This window comes from Hemicordylus capensis, chromosome 4 (genome assembly GCF_027244095.1).
Source record: "Hemicordylus capensis ecotype Gifberg chromosome 4, rHemCap1.1.pri, whole genome shotgun sequence".
In the NCBI taxonomy this organism is placed as follows: domain Eukaryota; kingdom Metazoa; phylum Chordata; class Lepidosauria; order Squamata; family Cordylidae; genus Hemicordylus; species Hemicordylus capensis.
In genome coordinates this window covers 172,067,362-172,083,004 of record NC_069660.1, presented here as the reverse complement: position 1 = coordinate 172,083,004, position 15,643 = coordinate 172,067,362, and the positions used below count along the sequence as shown (strand labels likewise).

At 46.6% G+C, this 15,643-nt stretch overlaps 2 protein-coding genes across 8 annotated transcripts in view; one reads left to right on the top strand and one right to left on the bottom strand.

The window, feature by feature from the left end:
- The window catches only part of LOC128324882 (uncharacterized), a 43,607-nt gene that overhangs the window by 24,609 nt on the left and 3,355 nt on the right, over positions 1–15,643 (bottom strand). The window lies entirely within an intron of this gene.
- LOC128324880 (putative uncharacterized protein DDB_G0290521) lies at positions 181–7,865 on the top strand. 6 transcript variants are annotated; one of them, XR_008307142.1, is made up of 5 exons: positions 181–433; positions 1,452–1,585; positions 3,177–3,328; positions 4,172–4,362; positions 6,767–7,865. XR_008307142.1 is itself a non-coding variant. In XM_053250012.1 (3 exons), exon 2 carries the CDS (start codon positions 3,319–3,321, stop codon positions 4,159–4,161), a length of 843 nt encoding a protein of 280 aa, XP_053105987.1. In that variant the 5' UTR covers positions 181–433; positions 3,177–3,318; the 3' UTR covers positions 4,162–4,362; positions 6,767–7,865. The 6 variants fall into 6 exon arrangements, 2 of the variants coding, with proteins under 2 accessions (XP_053105987.1, XP_053105988.1); XR_008307144.1 differs by having other exon boundaries at positions 3,180–4,362; XR_008307141.1 differs by having other exon boundaries at positions 3,177–4,362.

The following is a 15,643-nucleotide window of genomic DNA, read 5'->3' as shown; positions in this document are numbered from 1 at the left end:
TAAAGATATGATAAATAAATACAATATTTTAAAATTTGTATTTTATACTTGTGGTTCTCAATGCTTTGGGGAAACTACCTGCTTTCTAAGCAAGCCTCACTGGTCTTTTTCAAACTCTTTGTTCTCTTTCTGACATCACCCTCTTTATGACATCACCTAACTGTCCTCTTAACTGTCAACTGCTCAGAGGTTTCTTGGGAGTCAGTTTCTGCTCTTTCTGACGCAGTTTCTGGGATCTGGGAGAGGAGCTGCTTCCTCTCTTCTCTGCTTTCCTCTGACAGGGTTAGCAGAACGTTTACTCTCCAGATGCAGTTAAAGGCTTCAAGGACCCCAACAGGCAACTCCTGGGCACTTTCAGCATCCTGCCAGGGGAGTCGTGCTCATCATGATGGAAGGGGCTTCTCTTCTGTGCTGTGGCCCACTTCATCAAGTGGTGAGTTTCAAGGGAGCCCTGCCCTCCCTCTATTCCCTTTGGAGGAGACTAAGGGGGTTTCTATAAAATTTGCTTTATCTGCTAATAGCGGGACCCCTGTTAACCGGGCCTAGAGTTGCCTTTTAATGTCAAGACTCTTCTGTTGGGCACATGGAGAGCAATTGCCTCTATTCAATCCAGCACAGTCTCCCTTCCAGGGTCTCCCTTATGTCAAAATCAGCCCTGCTGACTGGGCAAAGAGGTACCTTTGTGGGTAGTTTTCAATTTCATATTTAGTGGTGGGGCAGGTTGTGGGGGAAGCAACTGTCCCTATTCAACACCTTGGCTGTTGATGGTGTCATGTGTGGGGGTGTAAAGTGTGCCGTCGAGTTGGTGTCTTTGTGGTTGTCTTTGGTAGGTGTTTATCATTGCCATCCTCCGTGCAGTGTGAGACGATGCCTTTCAGCATCTTCCTATATCACTGCTGCCCGATCTAGGTGTTTCTCATAGTCTGGGGAATATACCAGCGGGGATTCGATCCGGCAACCTCTGGCTTGCTAGTCAAGTCATTTCCCCGCTGCTCCATTAAGTGGCTACTGTGAGTCCTTCTTGTGGCACACAGTTTGGACTTCAACCCTGCCCACTGAGCAAAGCACCACTTTGTAAAGTGGTGACTCTCTTCTATTTAGCAGGATGGGGAGCAACTGTCCCCTAATCAACTCAACATAGCATCCTTCTGGGGCTATTGCTGGTCTCTCTGCTGTGCTGCTGCATAGATTGTGTCCCAATTTCCTTCTGGACAGGGAACTCTCTTCTCATTCCTTTGGCAATGTAAATCACATTGAGAATCCTTTTTGGTTGAAAATAGCCTATCAACATTTGTAATATTTGTGGATCGTGAATGTGACTGGAAAGAGTTACAAAGTCACACAGTCCCTCCTCCCTGCTTGTGTGCCAGGCTGCACATCACCCATTCCCGGGAACTGTGAGTTAACTGCTTACACAACTGGATGTATCTGTTTTTTCCTTCTATCTATAGAAAAAGAGGCACCAAAACAGGACCATGAAAGATTTGGGGGACAAGTGGTGTTTCCTTTGATCAATCTGGTGTAAGGTCAAGATGCATAAAGATAAAGCAGGATCCGGCAAGGAAAGAGCGGACTTTGAAAGAAGGTGTAGTAGTCAAGAAGAGAAGAGGTGTATCTGGGGAGGGGAGCCGGTACAAGAAAAAGAGACCCTAACTGGGTAACAGAAGGGAAAAGACATAGCTGGGTTGTGGGGTGGATGACAAGAAAAGAAAAGCCCACTGGGCAGGAACAGTCAGTGAGGGCTTGGGAGCAACCAAGCCAACGCAGATACTTGCTTAGGAGGGATCTTTACAGCTTCCTCAGAAGAACCATAAACAGCCATTTTCTCTGAGAAGAAGGGAGAAGCTCTCCTTCCTCCTGCTGTAGCCTCCTGTCTTCCCTGATAGGTCAGAAAAGGTGCCAGATAAGATATTCTGTCTTCTGGTTGTTGGGGGGCTACATGACTCGGCGTCTTCTTCTTGACCAGGAGCTCCAGGCAGCACTTGGGCCGAGCAGAAACTGGCACTTAACAGCTAGTGGGGTGGGCAGTTGGGCACCCATCCACCCAAAGACTAAAAGAAAAAGCTTGCAAAATAACATAAATAAATCCTGGAGACACCTGGGGAAAAGAGAGAGCCTGGCAGGTTGGGCAACCACAGCTTACAAAAACAAAAATTGCCCAAGCACACAGCAGCAGACAGCAAGGGGCTGCCAAAGGGGAAGGTGGGGAGAACTCTCAGCATCCTTGTTATCAAAGGCACTGAGGGCTGTTACATGTCGGGGGGGGGGAACCACAAAGAAACAGAATTTAAACCCACAGCAGCACCCAGTTAAACCCACTACCACTAGGGCTGCTGGTACAATTTTTAAAATAATAGTAAAATAAGCAGTTGGTAAGGAAAATAAAAAGAGAGCAAGCCAGACACTGGCACAGTCTCTCTGCCACCACTCTCTGCTCTGCTGCAGTCTTCCTCCTCTGATATCCTCTAAGAGTGTGGCTCTCTCTGTCGAACAGCCCCTTAAATACACTTTGAAACTCCCTCCTCTTGGCTCCCCCTCCCTCCCCCCAGCCAGCGGGAGCACAGTGGCCCCTGACGACACTTGATTTTGTATGGTGACAAGCCAACCAAGGAACAAGGAGATCACAAGCCAATTGGAAGGCAATGCCAGAAAACCAACAAGAAAGGGGAAAACACTAAAACAGCCCTCCAAAATGGCACCCACAATCGCTGCTTGAAACAGCAAACCCACTTGCCACAAAACTGGTTGGTTCTGGGTTGATCTCGAAGAAGACCCCTTTTTGTAGGGTGTTCTCTGGTGAGAATGAACTGCTTGAAATGCCCTGTTTCACAGCGAACCTTTTCCTGGGTGTTCTGCACATCCCTAGTTAAAACTAAACGTCATTAAGAAAATAAGTCATTTAAGTAGCAGGTCCACAGATGTAATGCTGAAAGTGGTGAGTGAGAGTCCTAGAAAGAGGGACAGTTTTCCCAGTGTCTAAGTACTGTAGACCTTTTCTGCTTCATCATTTCAGCTGATATGTTAAATTGTGTAAGTCTGTCCCTAATTGGTTGCTGTTTTATTTTGGTATTTGGTTTTGGTTTTATTTAAGAAACTGCTTAGATTGTAATAATGGATAGTACCTAGATGTAATCAAAAGCTTTCTCTGTTTTGTCATTTTCCTACATATATGCCAGAAGGACCAGGCTGCCCATATACTACTTCCCTGCCCTGAGGAAAATCCCATTATGCACTTCAAAATGAAATTTGACACCATTGAATAGCACTAGTTCAGAAATAAGAATAGTCTATATATTAACTTTGGTATTTCAGGAGATAATGATAAGAGGTTGGCATTTCAGGAGGACCTTCCCACTTCTGCAGCCAGAACCAGGACAGTCCCACCCACCCCCTTCCACAGCCGGAACCGGGGCTGTCCCAAACCCCCTTCTGCAGCCAGCTCCAGGACGGTCCCGCACCCCCCTTCTGCAGCCAGCCCCTGGACCATCCTGCACCCCCCTTCTGCAGCCGGCCCCGGGAGAGTCCCGCACCCCCCTTCTGCAGCCGGCCCCGGGAGAGTCCCGCACCCCCCTTCTGCAGCCGGCCCCGGGACAGTCCCGCACCCCCCTTCTGCAGCCGGCCCCGGGACAGTCCCGCACCCCCCTTCTGCAGCCGGCCCCGGGCCTGTCCCGCACCCCCCTTCTGCAGCCGGCCCCGGGCCTGTCCCGCACCCCCCTTCTGCAGCTGGAACCGGGGCTGTCCCGCCCCCCCCTTCTGCAGCCGGCCCCGGGGCTGTCCCGCACCCCCCTTCTGCAGCCGGCCCCGGGGCTGTCCCGCACCCCCCTTCTGCAGCCGGCCCCGGGGCTGTCCCGCACCCCCCTTCTGCAGCCGGCCCCGGGGCTGTCCCGCACCCCCCTTCTGCAGCCGGCCCCGGGGCTGTCCCGCACCCCCCTTCTGCAGCCGGCCCCGGGGCTGTCCCGCACCCCCCTTCTGCAGCCGGCCCCGGGGCTGTCCCGCACCCCCTTTCTCCAGCCGGAACCGGGGCTGTCCCGCACCCCCCTTCTCCAGCCAGCCCCAGGACAGTGCCACACCCCCACTTCTGCACCCCACCCCCCCGGCTCTGGTCCAGTCCTGCCGTCTTCCTGCAACTGGCCACAGTTTAGTCCTGCCCCCCACCCTTGATTTCCCTCAGGGTAGGGATTAAATGGCTCGCTGAGAAATGAGAACTCCTGTAGAAGTAACTGCAGCCAGTGAATGCAAGAGAAATGCAGAATCCCAGGAGGATGGGGCAGCTCTAGATGGAGCATCCCAAGAGTGGAAAATGCTGTTGAGATCAACGCTGTTTTACCCAAAGACTTGCCTCACGCCTGAACCATGGTTAAAGTCAGTATCAGTCACTGGTTTTGTATTTTTGTTTTTGAATTGCTCGGTTCCTTTTCCCGTTTCCCCCGATTTGGGTGCAAATCCATGGTGAACCTGATTTGGGGGTGGATCCTAAGAAGTCTTGGATGTGGGTGTGTCTAGGGAACAAAGGGGCTATGCAGAAGGGATTGGCTGCATCCCAGCTCTAATTCTGTGGAGGGCTGGAGAAGACAAGAGCTGGACCAAGCCAGGATGGATGGGGAGCTTGGGAGGGGAGAGTGCCAGTGGAGGTGGGGCAGCCCTACTGGACTCCATGGGACACTGGTGTGCTGCCCTCCACTGCTTCCATTTATATATAAGGTGGGGGGTCTTAAGTTGATGGTAAGCCTTTCATTTCATATATATTTAAAATGTTTCTATCTTTTATATTCAAACTGCGCTTTGTTAGGACACTCTGGGGTGGTGTGCAGCCCATCGGACCCCTTGCAGGGTGTGGCGCATTCTTGTAATTCATTTCAGTAGATCCCAGTTATTAATTCCAAAGTGGGACTTCCCCCAGTTTCTGGGAAGATAAAGCACCCCATTCAGGGCCAGTGCAAGCACTTTTCCACTGCTGGGCGCTTTCCAGATTACAGTTACAACCTCCGTAAAATGCTTCAGCTTGGGATCGATTTGACAACGTAATGAAAGGGTGTTGCTCAAGTCCACCAGCAGGGGCAGCAGTCTTTTCTAGTTTGCCCCAAACTCCCTAAAATGGAAAAATACTGCAGTCTTTTTACCATGTTGCAGGACTGTAATAAAGCAATAAAATCCGAAAGAAGGCATTGGAAATGTGAACGACACCTTGCTGATAGCACAGAGACTGTGATGTCAATGCACAGGCAATACAGCAGCACACTTTGCAGATCCGTAGTGGCACTGTGATAAGGGTTAATCTGGAAAGCGCCCAGGCTGACCTGCGCAACTAACTCCTGGCAGCTGAACAAGCTTGAGCCTGAGTGTTTTCTTATAGGAAGCACATGGCTCAATCTCTAAGCAGAAATACTACTGGCCAGGCAAAAGAAGGGGAAAGGGGTGGTGAGGGAGGGGAAGGAAAGAAGGGGGGGACCTACTAGGCAACAGAAGGGGGGAAGTGTCTTGTGGGCGGGGGGGAGGGTACAAGAAAAAGAGAACCTCACTGGGCAACAGGAGGGGAAAGGCTCACTGGGCAGGAATAGTCAGAAGGGGCTTGAGGGGAGCAACCAAGCCCATGCAGATACTTGCTAAGAAGCAATCTGTACAGCTTCCTCAGAAGAACCACAGACAGCCATTTTCTCTGAGAAGAGGGGTGCTTGCTTCAACCCCTCCTTCCTCCTACTGCAGCCTCCTGTCTTCCCCGATTGGCCAGGGAAGATTGGAAGCCATCCTCTGATTGTTTGGGGGAGTCTGACCAGGAGCTCCAGGCGGCACTTGGGCAGAGCAGACACTGGCACTCAACAGCTGGGGGGAGGGCAGGTGGGCCTCCCCCCTACCCCAAACGTCAAGCTATCCTGTCTACCCAAGCACTGCCCACCTCCCAGAGGAAAAATGTAAAAGTCAATCAATCAATCAAATACAGGCTGTGGCAATCAGCCTGGTAGTTGTTTCTCCTGGGGTGAGGGGGTGGGCAATGCTTAGGGGAGTACCGAAACAATCAGACAGGATAGCTTGACTGGCACCTCTTCTGGCCAACCATGGAAGAGAAGCAGCTGCAGCCACAGGGAGAAGGGGCTAAGCAAGTTCCCTTCTCTTCAAAGAAAATGGCACTTTCGCTCTCTTCTGATTAAGCTATAAGTTTCCCTTCCTATCAAGAGTATTAGTTTGCGGGGGGAAGGGGGACACACAGCCTCTATGCCCTTACTCAGCAGCCCCCAGTAAGCACAGCAGACAGCCAAAGCCAGGAGAAAAGCCACAGAGGATCTAGTGATGGCCCACCTGAGACTCTCCAGCTGTTGTTGGACTACAGTTCTCATCATCCATAGCTGCTGGTGGAGGGACTACAGCTCTAATCACCCCATCATAAGAAATGGGAGCCGGGGATGATAGAAGCAGTAGTCCAGTCATCTCCAGCCACCACGTATTGTGGTAGGAGGTTATTGGAACTGTAGTCCCTACAACAGCAGCGGGGGTGATGGGAGTCGTAGTCCAATGACAGCTAGAGAGCCTCAAGTTGGCCACCCCTGCAATAATTAATATAGTCCGCTGGTGCAGAACCCCATGTGTTTATGAAAAAAACCCAACACATTTTGGGCAGCAGCTCTTTGGCAGGGGACTGGATAAAGACATCAACATGAAATCAAGGTAGTTGAAACTGAGGGTCATTGAGAAAATGACATTTAAGTCATAGCAGATCCGCCAATCTGAAGCTCACACTTGTTATCTTTGCCTTCTCTCTCCATCCTACCAGCAAAGGAGCACTTCCCGGAATCCCACTTGGCATTGTTATTGAGGTAAATGCAGAGGGCGACCTCAGCCAGGTCAGTACACATCAACACTGACAAATCTCCCCTCGTGGGTGAAGGGAATTGTGGGCAGGAAGAGGCTGAGGAGATCAAGCCCGCACCAGATTCCCATTCCCTTTCTGGCTAGGTTCCCCAAAGCCTCAAGTCTATTCAAGGTGTTGGGAGAAGTCCAAAGGATCCTTCTGTGTGGAAGGGAGGATACTTCTCCATTCAGAGGAGTTTTGCCTTCACCTCTGAGGCAAAAACCACCCCCTTAACAGGGAGGCATGGTTGCACCGCAATGCTTCACCCCAGGAGTGGAAGCCACACCTTAGTTTACAGAACTCCTTTCAAACTAGTTTCTATAGTCGTGGCCTGAGTTTGCAACTCTTCTCTCTGCCCCATCTCTTGATTCGGAGCCTGGGTGCAAGACCACATCTTCTCCTAGCACTTCATGCAGTGTGGGGTGCTGGTTTTTTGCATCCATTCCTGACAGGGTATAAGAAACAAGCCTGGGAAACACAGTGGACTATGCTGTGACAGCATCCTTGGTAGGGATGTTCCTGAATCGGCACATCTGAACCAGGCGAATCGTTTCGGTACCTCTCTAATGAGGCGCCAAAAAGATGTGAGCACATCCCTTATCCTCGGTCCATAGGGCCATCCAGAGGGATGAGGACATGCTAATGAAAGCAGTCCCCAACCTCTGCTGGCTTTCTGCAGGAACACCTTGGCATCCGCTCACCCCACTGGATAACAGTGTGGGATTAGCTGGCCGCCTTTTGGGGCCGAGTAGGAATTTTCCCCATCCACCCAGATTGGCCTGGAGGTGGCTGGTTTTTTGCCTACTCTACACTGTTGCACTGGTAGGGGTTTTTGATCTGGCCCATGTTAGGAGCGGTGCCTTTAAATAGAGTAGCCCCTTGGTCACCAGGACCATGATGGCAGGTCAGAGGAGGGGATACGGTGCTGTACCCTAGGGGTGGCAGCTCCACTGTGGCTTGGCTACATTGCAGCTCTCTGTTGAAACTAGGTTAATAAAGTTATCGCCCTAGTTTTAATCCATTTCCTGTGTCGTGTCATTTATTTGGGGGTATGGGTGCAAAGGAACCTCATGACAGACCTCTTGCAAGATGTTCTCAAGGAGGCCTGAGCAGGATCTCTAGAGCCACAAAGATAAGCTTTGCAAAGAGGCAGGATCCACAAATCCATGAGAAGCAGGATTGTTCATTCTGCCCTAGCAGCACTCTGGGAGCCAGCCCTACCCTCCAAATCCTCCAAAGAAGAGGCTGGTTCATACACTCACACAATTCAGTGGCAAAGCTCTGCATCCAGGCTGCAGGTTGAAGATGGGATTTTAAAATAATAATTTTAAGGGAACTTTCTGGGTGTGGAAACCTAGCATATTGGGGAGAAGGATCCAACACAGGTGTGCAGACAGAGGGAAAGCTTGACGAGCAACGCATTAATTTTGTGAGTAGATATGGGTTGTTAGGTTTGGTGGTGAGGGGACAGTAAATTGTGGGGGGAACTCCTCAATTGGCTGGGGTGATGTGCACCCTTGGTTCAATGTAATCATTTCCCTAAATTGTTATCTTTCTCTGTGTGGTGACCTTTCGTAGGGAGGATCACACAAATCACACACCTGCAGCTTGAAGTGACACAGTCTTCTAAAACGTAACTGCCTGGTTTTGCTGAATGTTTAAATGGGCAAATATTATCAGAAGACTGTGAGCACTGCAGAAAGAAAGAATCTGGTGATTACTAATAGGAGCCAGCATGAATGTGTCAAGAACAAGTCATGCCAGAGTAATCTCCCCTCCTTTTTCAACGGAGTTCCTAGTTTAGTGGAGCATGGATATGCTGAAGCCATTGTTGTGTGTCTTGATTTCTTCTACAAAGCCTTTGACACAGCCCCCACAATCTCCTTTTTTCATTTCTGTGGAGGATATGGCCCAAACCTCCATTTTGTTGTACGTGTGCTTGTTCTTCATTTTGATATGTTTAAAATGGCGGCCTGACCCCCATCTCGTGTTAGAGTTCCTTCTACAAAAGGTTAAGCAAACTTGGCCTTTTATCCATCTCAGGTTTGTTTTTTCTGTCTGGAGGTCATTATGTTCCATCTGGTTTGTATTTGCCATGATTGGCTAATCCAGAGGAGGTGGGCAAAGTTTCGGGGATAAAAAAGGAGAACTGGAACAGCTACAGCTAGGAAGCAGTAAGAGCAGTTGATTCACAAAAGCCCAATTCAGATGTTATGCTGTATGAGTGTACAGATGTGTGGTACAGATGTGACTGAGTTCCTGGATATAGTGAACCTGGATACAGGCCCTTGGTACAGAAAGTAAGTGTAATTCTGTACCTGCATTCAATGTAACATGTGAATGACAGTGCCTGTGTACAGATCTGTACCTGTGTATACTGTACATTCATCGTACCAGTGCTGAACATCACATGTGAATGGGCCTAAAGAAGAGAGCTGAACATCGCACAGAAGAATTGGATCACTCTCAGAACAACCAGAAGAAAAGACAACAGCAAGATCAGACAAAACAGTGCCGAGCAGAGAGACAGGCTGACTAAGAGCTACTGATGAGATTCTATTTGGGCCAGCATAGAATAGAAGATAATCACGGCATGTGCTTATCCCATTATCATTTTTCTCCTTGCTCTCATGGTTATTGTTCTTAAAACACTACAAACGCTATTGTTTGAACTGCCCCCCCTCCTTTCAAGTAAAAACTGCACCTTTGATTCAATTCTTGAGTACTCTGTATCCATTAGATGTCACAATACTCTACAGAGAGAGAGAGAGAGAGAGAGAGAGAGAGAGAGAGAGAGAGAGAGAGAGATGGAGAACTGGTAGGCTGTTTAGTGCAGACAGCCAGGAAAAACCAACAATTCCAATTGGCAAGGGCATATCTAGGGTGGGGCAGGCAGGGCACGTGCCCCGGGCACCACACTAAGGGGGAAGCCATTTTTTAAAATTAAATTTTTTTAAAAATGGCTACCGAAAACAAAATGGCCCCCACGCATGCTCAAATGGCCTTAGTATATTAAGGCCCTTAATCCTTAGTATTAAGTACTGGGAGTTTCTTGCTCTCTTTCTCACATTTTAACTGTCTTTCTGAAATACTAGAATATATTCCAAGCAGTGACACAGTTTACTCTGCATATCCTTTATTTTCAGAGTATCTGGGAAAAGTCAAATTCTCCATTTATTTGTAAAACTTATGTAATAGTGATGCTACAATGCATAGTAGAGAATTAGACAGGCACTTCTGTTTAGTTTTCCAAGTAAACCTCCACATAGTATTTGTGTATTTCATGAGCCCCAGCATACTGAAATTTGTAGTTTTCCAGCATTTTTTGGTCTGGCTACGTCCACTGCTAAATAGTTTTTGAAATATTAAAAGATTAATGAGCTTGACTTGTATTTTTGAGCTTATATTATGGTAAGGTTATCTGAAATATGGGTGTCAGATGTTTGGACAGGGGGCACAATTTCAGTGCTTGCCCTGGGCGCTATTTTCCCTAGATACGCCTCTGCCAATTGGTGGCAGCAATAGCAATAGCAATAGCACTTACATTTATATACCGCTTTATAGCCAGAGCTCTCTAAGCGGTTTACAATGATTTAGCATATTGCCCCCCACATTCTGGGTACTCATTTTACCGACCTCGGAAGGATGGAAGGCTGAGTCAACCTTGAGCCCCTGGTCAGGATCGAACTTGTAACCTTCTGGTTACAGGGCGGCAGTTTTACCACTGCGCCACCAGGGGCAATAAAGCTTATCAGATCACGGGGCTGGTTGAGAAGTTTAAATAGCCACTCTCCTTGCTTCTCTGCTGATGCTCAGGGAAGTTTAAAGAAGCAGCACCAAAGGCAAGAGTGGATGGAATAGCCTGTGCCTCTCACACCACTTCTTTATGTTTGGATAACCAGAAGAGGACAGAGTAGAGCCAGGAGTTGAGCAGAAGGAAACACAGGACAGCTTGCCAAACAGGTCAAATGATGGTAAGAGGGAAAGCACATGCCAACACCTGGTGAGGGACCTGGCGTATAGGGGTCTGTATACCAATGCCAGAAGCCTCCGAGCCAAGATGCGTGAGCTAGAGTACTTGGTTATTAATGAAAACATAGATATAGTGGATGTAACAGAAACCTGGTGGAGTGGTGAGAACCAGTGGGACACAATTATTCCTGGATATAAACTCTATAGAAGGGTCAGGGAGGGGAGGGAGGGGGGAGGAGTGGCACTGTATATCAAAGAAGGGATAGATTCCAATAAGCTAGAAAACCTAGGTGGACCAGAGTCCTCCACAGAATCATTATGGCTAACATTACAAGGACTGAAAGGAAATGTGTTACTAGGGACGTGCTAACGCCCTCTGGATCAAAGCGCTGAGAGTGACCTGGAGTTGGTCAAACAAGAGAGGTGTCAAAGAGAGACAGGGCAGTAATAATGGGTGACTTCAACTACCCACACATAGATTGGGTAAATTCACATACAGGTAATGACAGAGAGTCCAGATTTCTAGATGTGCTAAATGACTGTGCCTTAGAACAGTTAGTCGCAGAACCAACCAGAGAGATGGTGACTTTGAATTTAATCCCGTGTGGTGCTCAGGATCTGGTGCAAGATGTCAGAATTGCAGAACCATTGGGTAGCAGTGACCATAGTGTGATCCAATTCAGCATATATGTGAGTGGAGAATTGTCAAGGAAGTCCAACACTGATGTGTTGGACTTCAGAAGAGGAAACTTCTAAAAAATTAGGGGAATAGTAAAAAGGAAGTTGAAAGGGAAAGTCAGGTGGGTCAAATCACTCCAGAAGGCATGGAACTAATTTAAAACCACAGTACTAGAAGCACAGTTGGAATGTATACCAAGAAGGAGGAAAGGTACCACCAAGTCCAGGAGGATGCCAGCATGGCTAACAAGTCAGGGAAGCTCTAAAAGGGAAGAAGACTTCCTTCAGAAAATGGAAGTCCTGCCCAAATGAAGAAAACAGGAAGGAACATAAACTCTGGCAAAAGAAATGCAAGGACACAGTAAGTGGTGCAAAGAGAGAGTTTGAGGAGCATACAGCTAGAAGTGTCAAGGGGAATAACAAAAACTTATTTAAATATATCAGAAGTAGAAAACCTGCCAGGGAGGCGGTTGGACCCTCCGATGATGAGGGTGTGAAAGGGATTAGTCAGGAGGATAAGGAGATTGCAGAGAAGCTGAATGAGTTCTTTGCATCTGTCTTCACGGCACTGACCATATACCCTCTTCAGAATTGAGTTTTTCAGGTTTAGTGGCTGAAGAACTGGGTGAATTTGATGTGACAAGGGAGGATGTTCTAAACAGTCTTAAAAAGCTAAAAATTAACAAATAGTCAGGGCCAGATGGCATCCACCCAAGAGTTCTGAAGGAACTCAAATGTGAAATTGCCAATCTCCTAGCAAAAATATATAACTTATCCCTACAATCAGGCTCTGTACCAGAGGAATGGAAAGTAGCCAATGTGACTCCAATTTTCAAGAAGGGATCCAGGGAGAATCCAGGAAATTACTGGCCGGTCAGCTTAACTTCAGTGCTGAGTAAATTGTTGGAAAACATACTTAAGGACAAAATGGTTAAGCATAAAGAAGAACAGGCCTTGTCGAAGGAGAACCAGCATGGCTTCTGCAAGGGAAAGTCTTGCTTCACTAGCCTTTTGGAGTTCTATGAGAGAGTCAACAGGCATGTGGATAAAAGGTGATCTCATTGACATAGTATACTTAGACTTCCAAAAAGCTTTTGATAAAGTTCCCCATCAAAGGCTCTTGAGTAAACTTAGCAGTCATGGAATAAGGGGACAGGTTCATGTGTGGATCGGTAACTGGTTGAAGGACAGGAAACAGAGCGTAGGAATAAATGGACAGTTTTCACAATGGAGGGAGGTAGGAAGTGGGGTCCCCCAGGGATCAGTACTGGGACCAGTGCTCTTTAATTTGTTCATAAACGATCTAGATGTTGGGATGACCAGTGAAGTGGCCAAATTTCCAGATGACACTAAACTATTTAGGGTAGTGAAATCCACAACAGATCGTGAGGAACTCCAAAAAGATCTCTAAACTAGGTGAGTGGGTGACAAAGTGGCAAATTCAGTTCAATGTTGGCAAGTGTAAAGAGATGCACATTGGGGCAAAAACCCACCAACTTCACATATATATTGATGGGATCTGAGCTGTTGGTGACTGACCAGGAGAGAGATCTTGGGGTTGTGGTGGACAGCTCATTGAAAGTGTCATCTCAGTGCGTGGCAGCTGTGAAAATAGCTAATTCCATGCTAGAAATCATTAGGAGGGGGATTGAAAAGAAAACTTCTAATATTATAATGCCCTTATACAAACCCATGGTGTGGCCACATCTTAAGTACTGTGTACAGCTTTGGACACCATATCTTAAGGAGGATACTGTAGAACTGGAAAAGGTGCAGAAGAGGGAAACCAAAATGATCAGGGGCCTGGAGCACTTTCCTTATGAGGCAAGGCTACAGCATCTGGGGCTCTTCACCTTGGATAAAAGGCGACTAAGGAGATACATGATCTAAGTGTATAAAATTATGCATGGAGTTCAGAGGGTAGATAGAGAGAAATTGTTCTCCCTCTCTCACAACACTAGAACCAGGGTAGCCATGACCATCATGTGATCCAATTCAACATATATGTGAGTGGAGAATTGTCAAGGAAGTCCAACACCCATGAAACTGAAGTGGGAAATTTAGGACAGACAAGCGGAAGTACTTTTTCACACAGTGCATAATTAATCTATGGAATTCCTTGCTATGGGATGTGGTGATAGCCAGAAGCTGTGATGGCTTTAAAAAGGGCTTAGACAGATTCATGGAGGACAGGCTATATGATGAGTTCAAACAAGCTGTATACAAAAGATTTAAAACAGGTCCTGAATTTTTAAGGCAAACTGCAGCCTAAACCACAGAAGTCTTATATTGAATTGGTACCCAGTTATTGCATTTGTTGAAGAACAGTAGACACCCTGGATAAAATGGCTGAATTAATTGTGAATGCTCGATTTGATTCTCAGCAATGCCAAGAGTGTAAATAAAAATAAAATATTTGGCACCAGAAACAGTTAAAATGAAAATAAGATTTGGCACCAAAAAATAAAAATAAAAGATTTGGCACCAGAAACAGTTAGAGAGCAGCTTAGCTGATCAATTGGTGCTTAATAGGGAAGAATCGTCTTTTAGATATGGCAAATCTGACGTAAACAGAAAGTCAAACTGCTCTGGTTCAACAGAAAAACTAGTAAATAAATAGGAAAAATCCTTTACCAATGAAAGGTTTGGGGTTCAGAAACCTTTTCTAAGGAGAAAAGACAGTGATACAAAATGCTTCAAATGTGGGGAAAGGGGGCATATGAAAGCTGATTGTTATTTTAGAAAATCTGCTCATGAAATGAAGCCTGAACCACAAACAGAGATACCTCACTAAATTAGAGAGTGGTGTTCACAAGTGCAGGGTCAGCAGTATTACTAACTGTGAGGAGGTAAATGATCATCTAAGAGAACCTATATGGGTGGGTCAGCAAACTATTTTAGAAATGATTGATACAGGCACTACTAAAGACACCTTTGACTTCCTGCAAACAAATTCACTTTATTTTCTTTTAAAAAAAGAATTCTTCTGCCAAATTTGTTTCACTTCTGGAAACACATATAGGATTGTAACTGGTATTGTTGTGTTTACTGGTTCAATCAGTATATCTTTTCTTCCACATCAACCTGACCATATCCTGAGATCAACTTCATAGGCTTTCCGCAAAGTGCCCCCATTATCTGAGGTAGGGCAGGTGGTGACTGGAGAGAGGATCTTCTCAGCTGAATTCCACCTATGGGATGCCCTTCCCAGGGAGACTTACCTGGTGTGCATCTTATTATTCTTTTTGTGCCAGGCAAATACATGTTATTCTCCCTGATTTTTAAAATTTGAACTGCAGTTTTAATTGTTTTTTGGACATTTGTATTTTAAAATTGTAATTGCATTGCTCTGTTATTCCACAACTACCCCTTTGTAAATCACCTGGAAATTTGACTGCTTAAAAATCCCTTTAAATCCCTTTTTGTAGCTTAAAAATCCCTTTAAATAAAAGCATACATAAATACAATTTGCTATTGTGTTCTGCATTGTGTGAATAGAATTCACAGAATTCTAGTATGCCTTGGACAAGATGTGTTGGTTGCAGCAATCAAGTGGATGAATCAAGTGGATGTGAATCTGTCCTAAAAGTAACATAAAGAAAAAGAAACATGATGCTGCTGAACATAAGCAGTCTTAGGTCATGAATTAAAACAATTAGTATCCTAACAACAAAATATAATGGGGCTATTCTCACGATCAGGCAAAATCGGGCTACTCCAGTCCTGGGAGTCATCCCATCATATCTCTCCCACCTGTCCTTGAAAACATGTTCTGGAGCTCAGTGTTGGTGAGCTTGTCTCAGATTAAGTCATGGAGGAGACATGACTAGGCATGAGATGAGAGACGCTGGTGTGGTGGCCAAACATGCAGGGACTGGGAACCAGGGATGAAGAACAACTGCTGACATAAAAGGTCTAACCTTCTGAGAACCAACAATTCAGGAGGTCAGTTCCTGACCACAATGGGGTTTCTGTGTCTTTAAAATAAGTCCGGCAGTCAACAGAGAAGCTGACTTGCTGAATGAGTCAAAGGCAAAAGAGAGTTCTTCAGAGCAGATTGCACTCATCCTAAACAGCACCGGACATGCTGGGAAATCCTGAGTTCTTTTCTACTCAGGATAGTTGACACTCTCCCTTCTAACACAATCT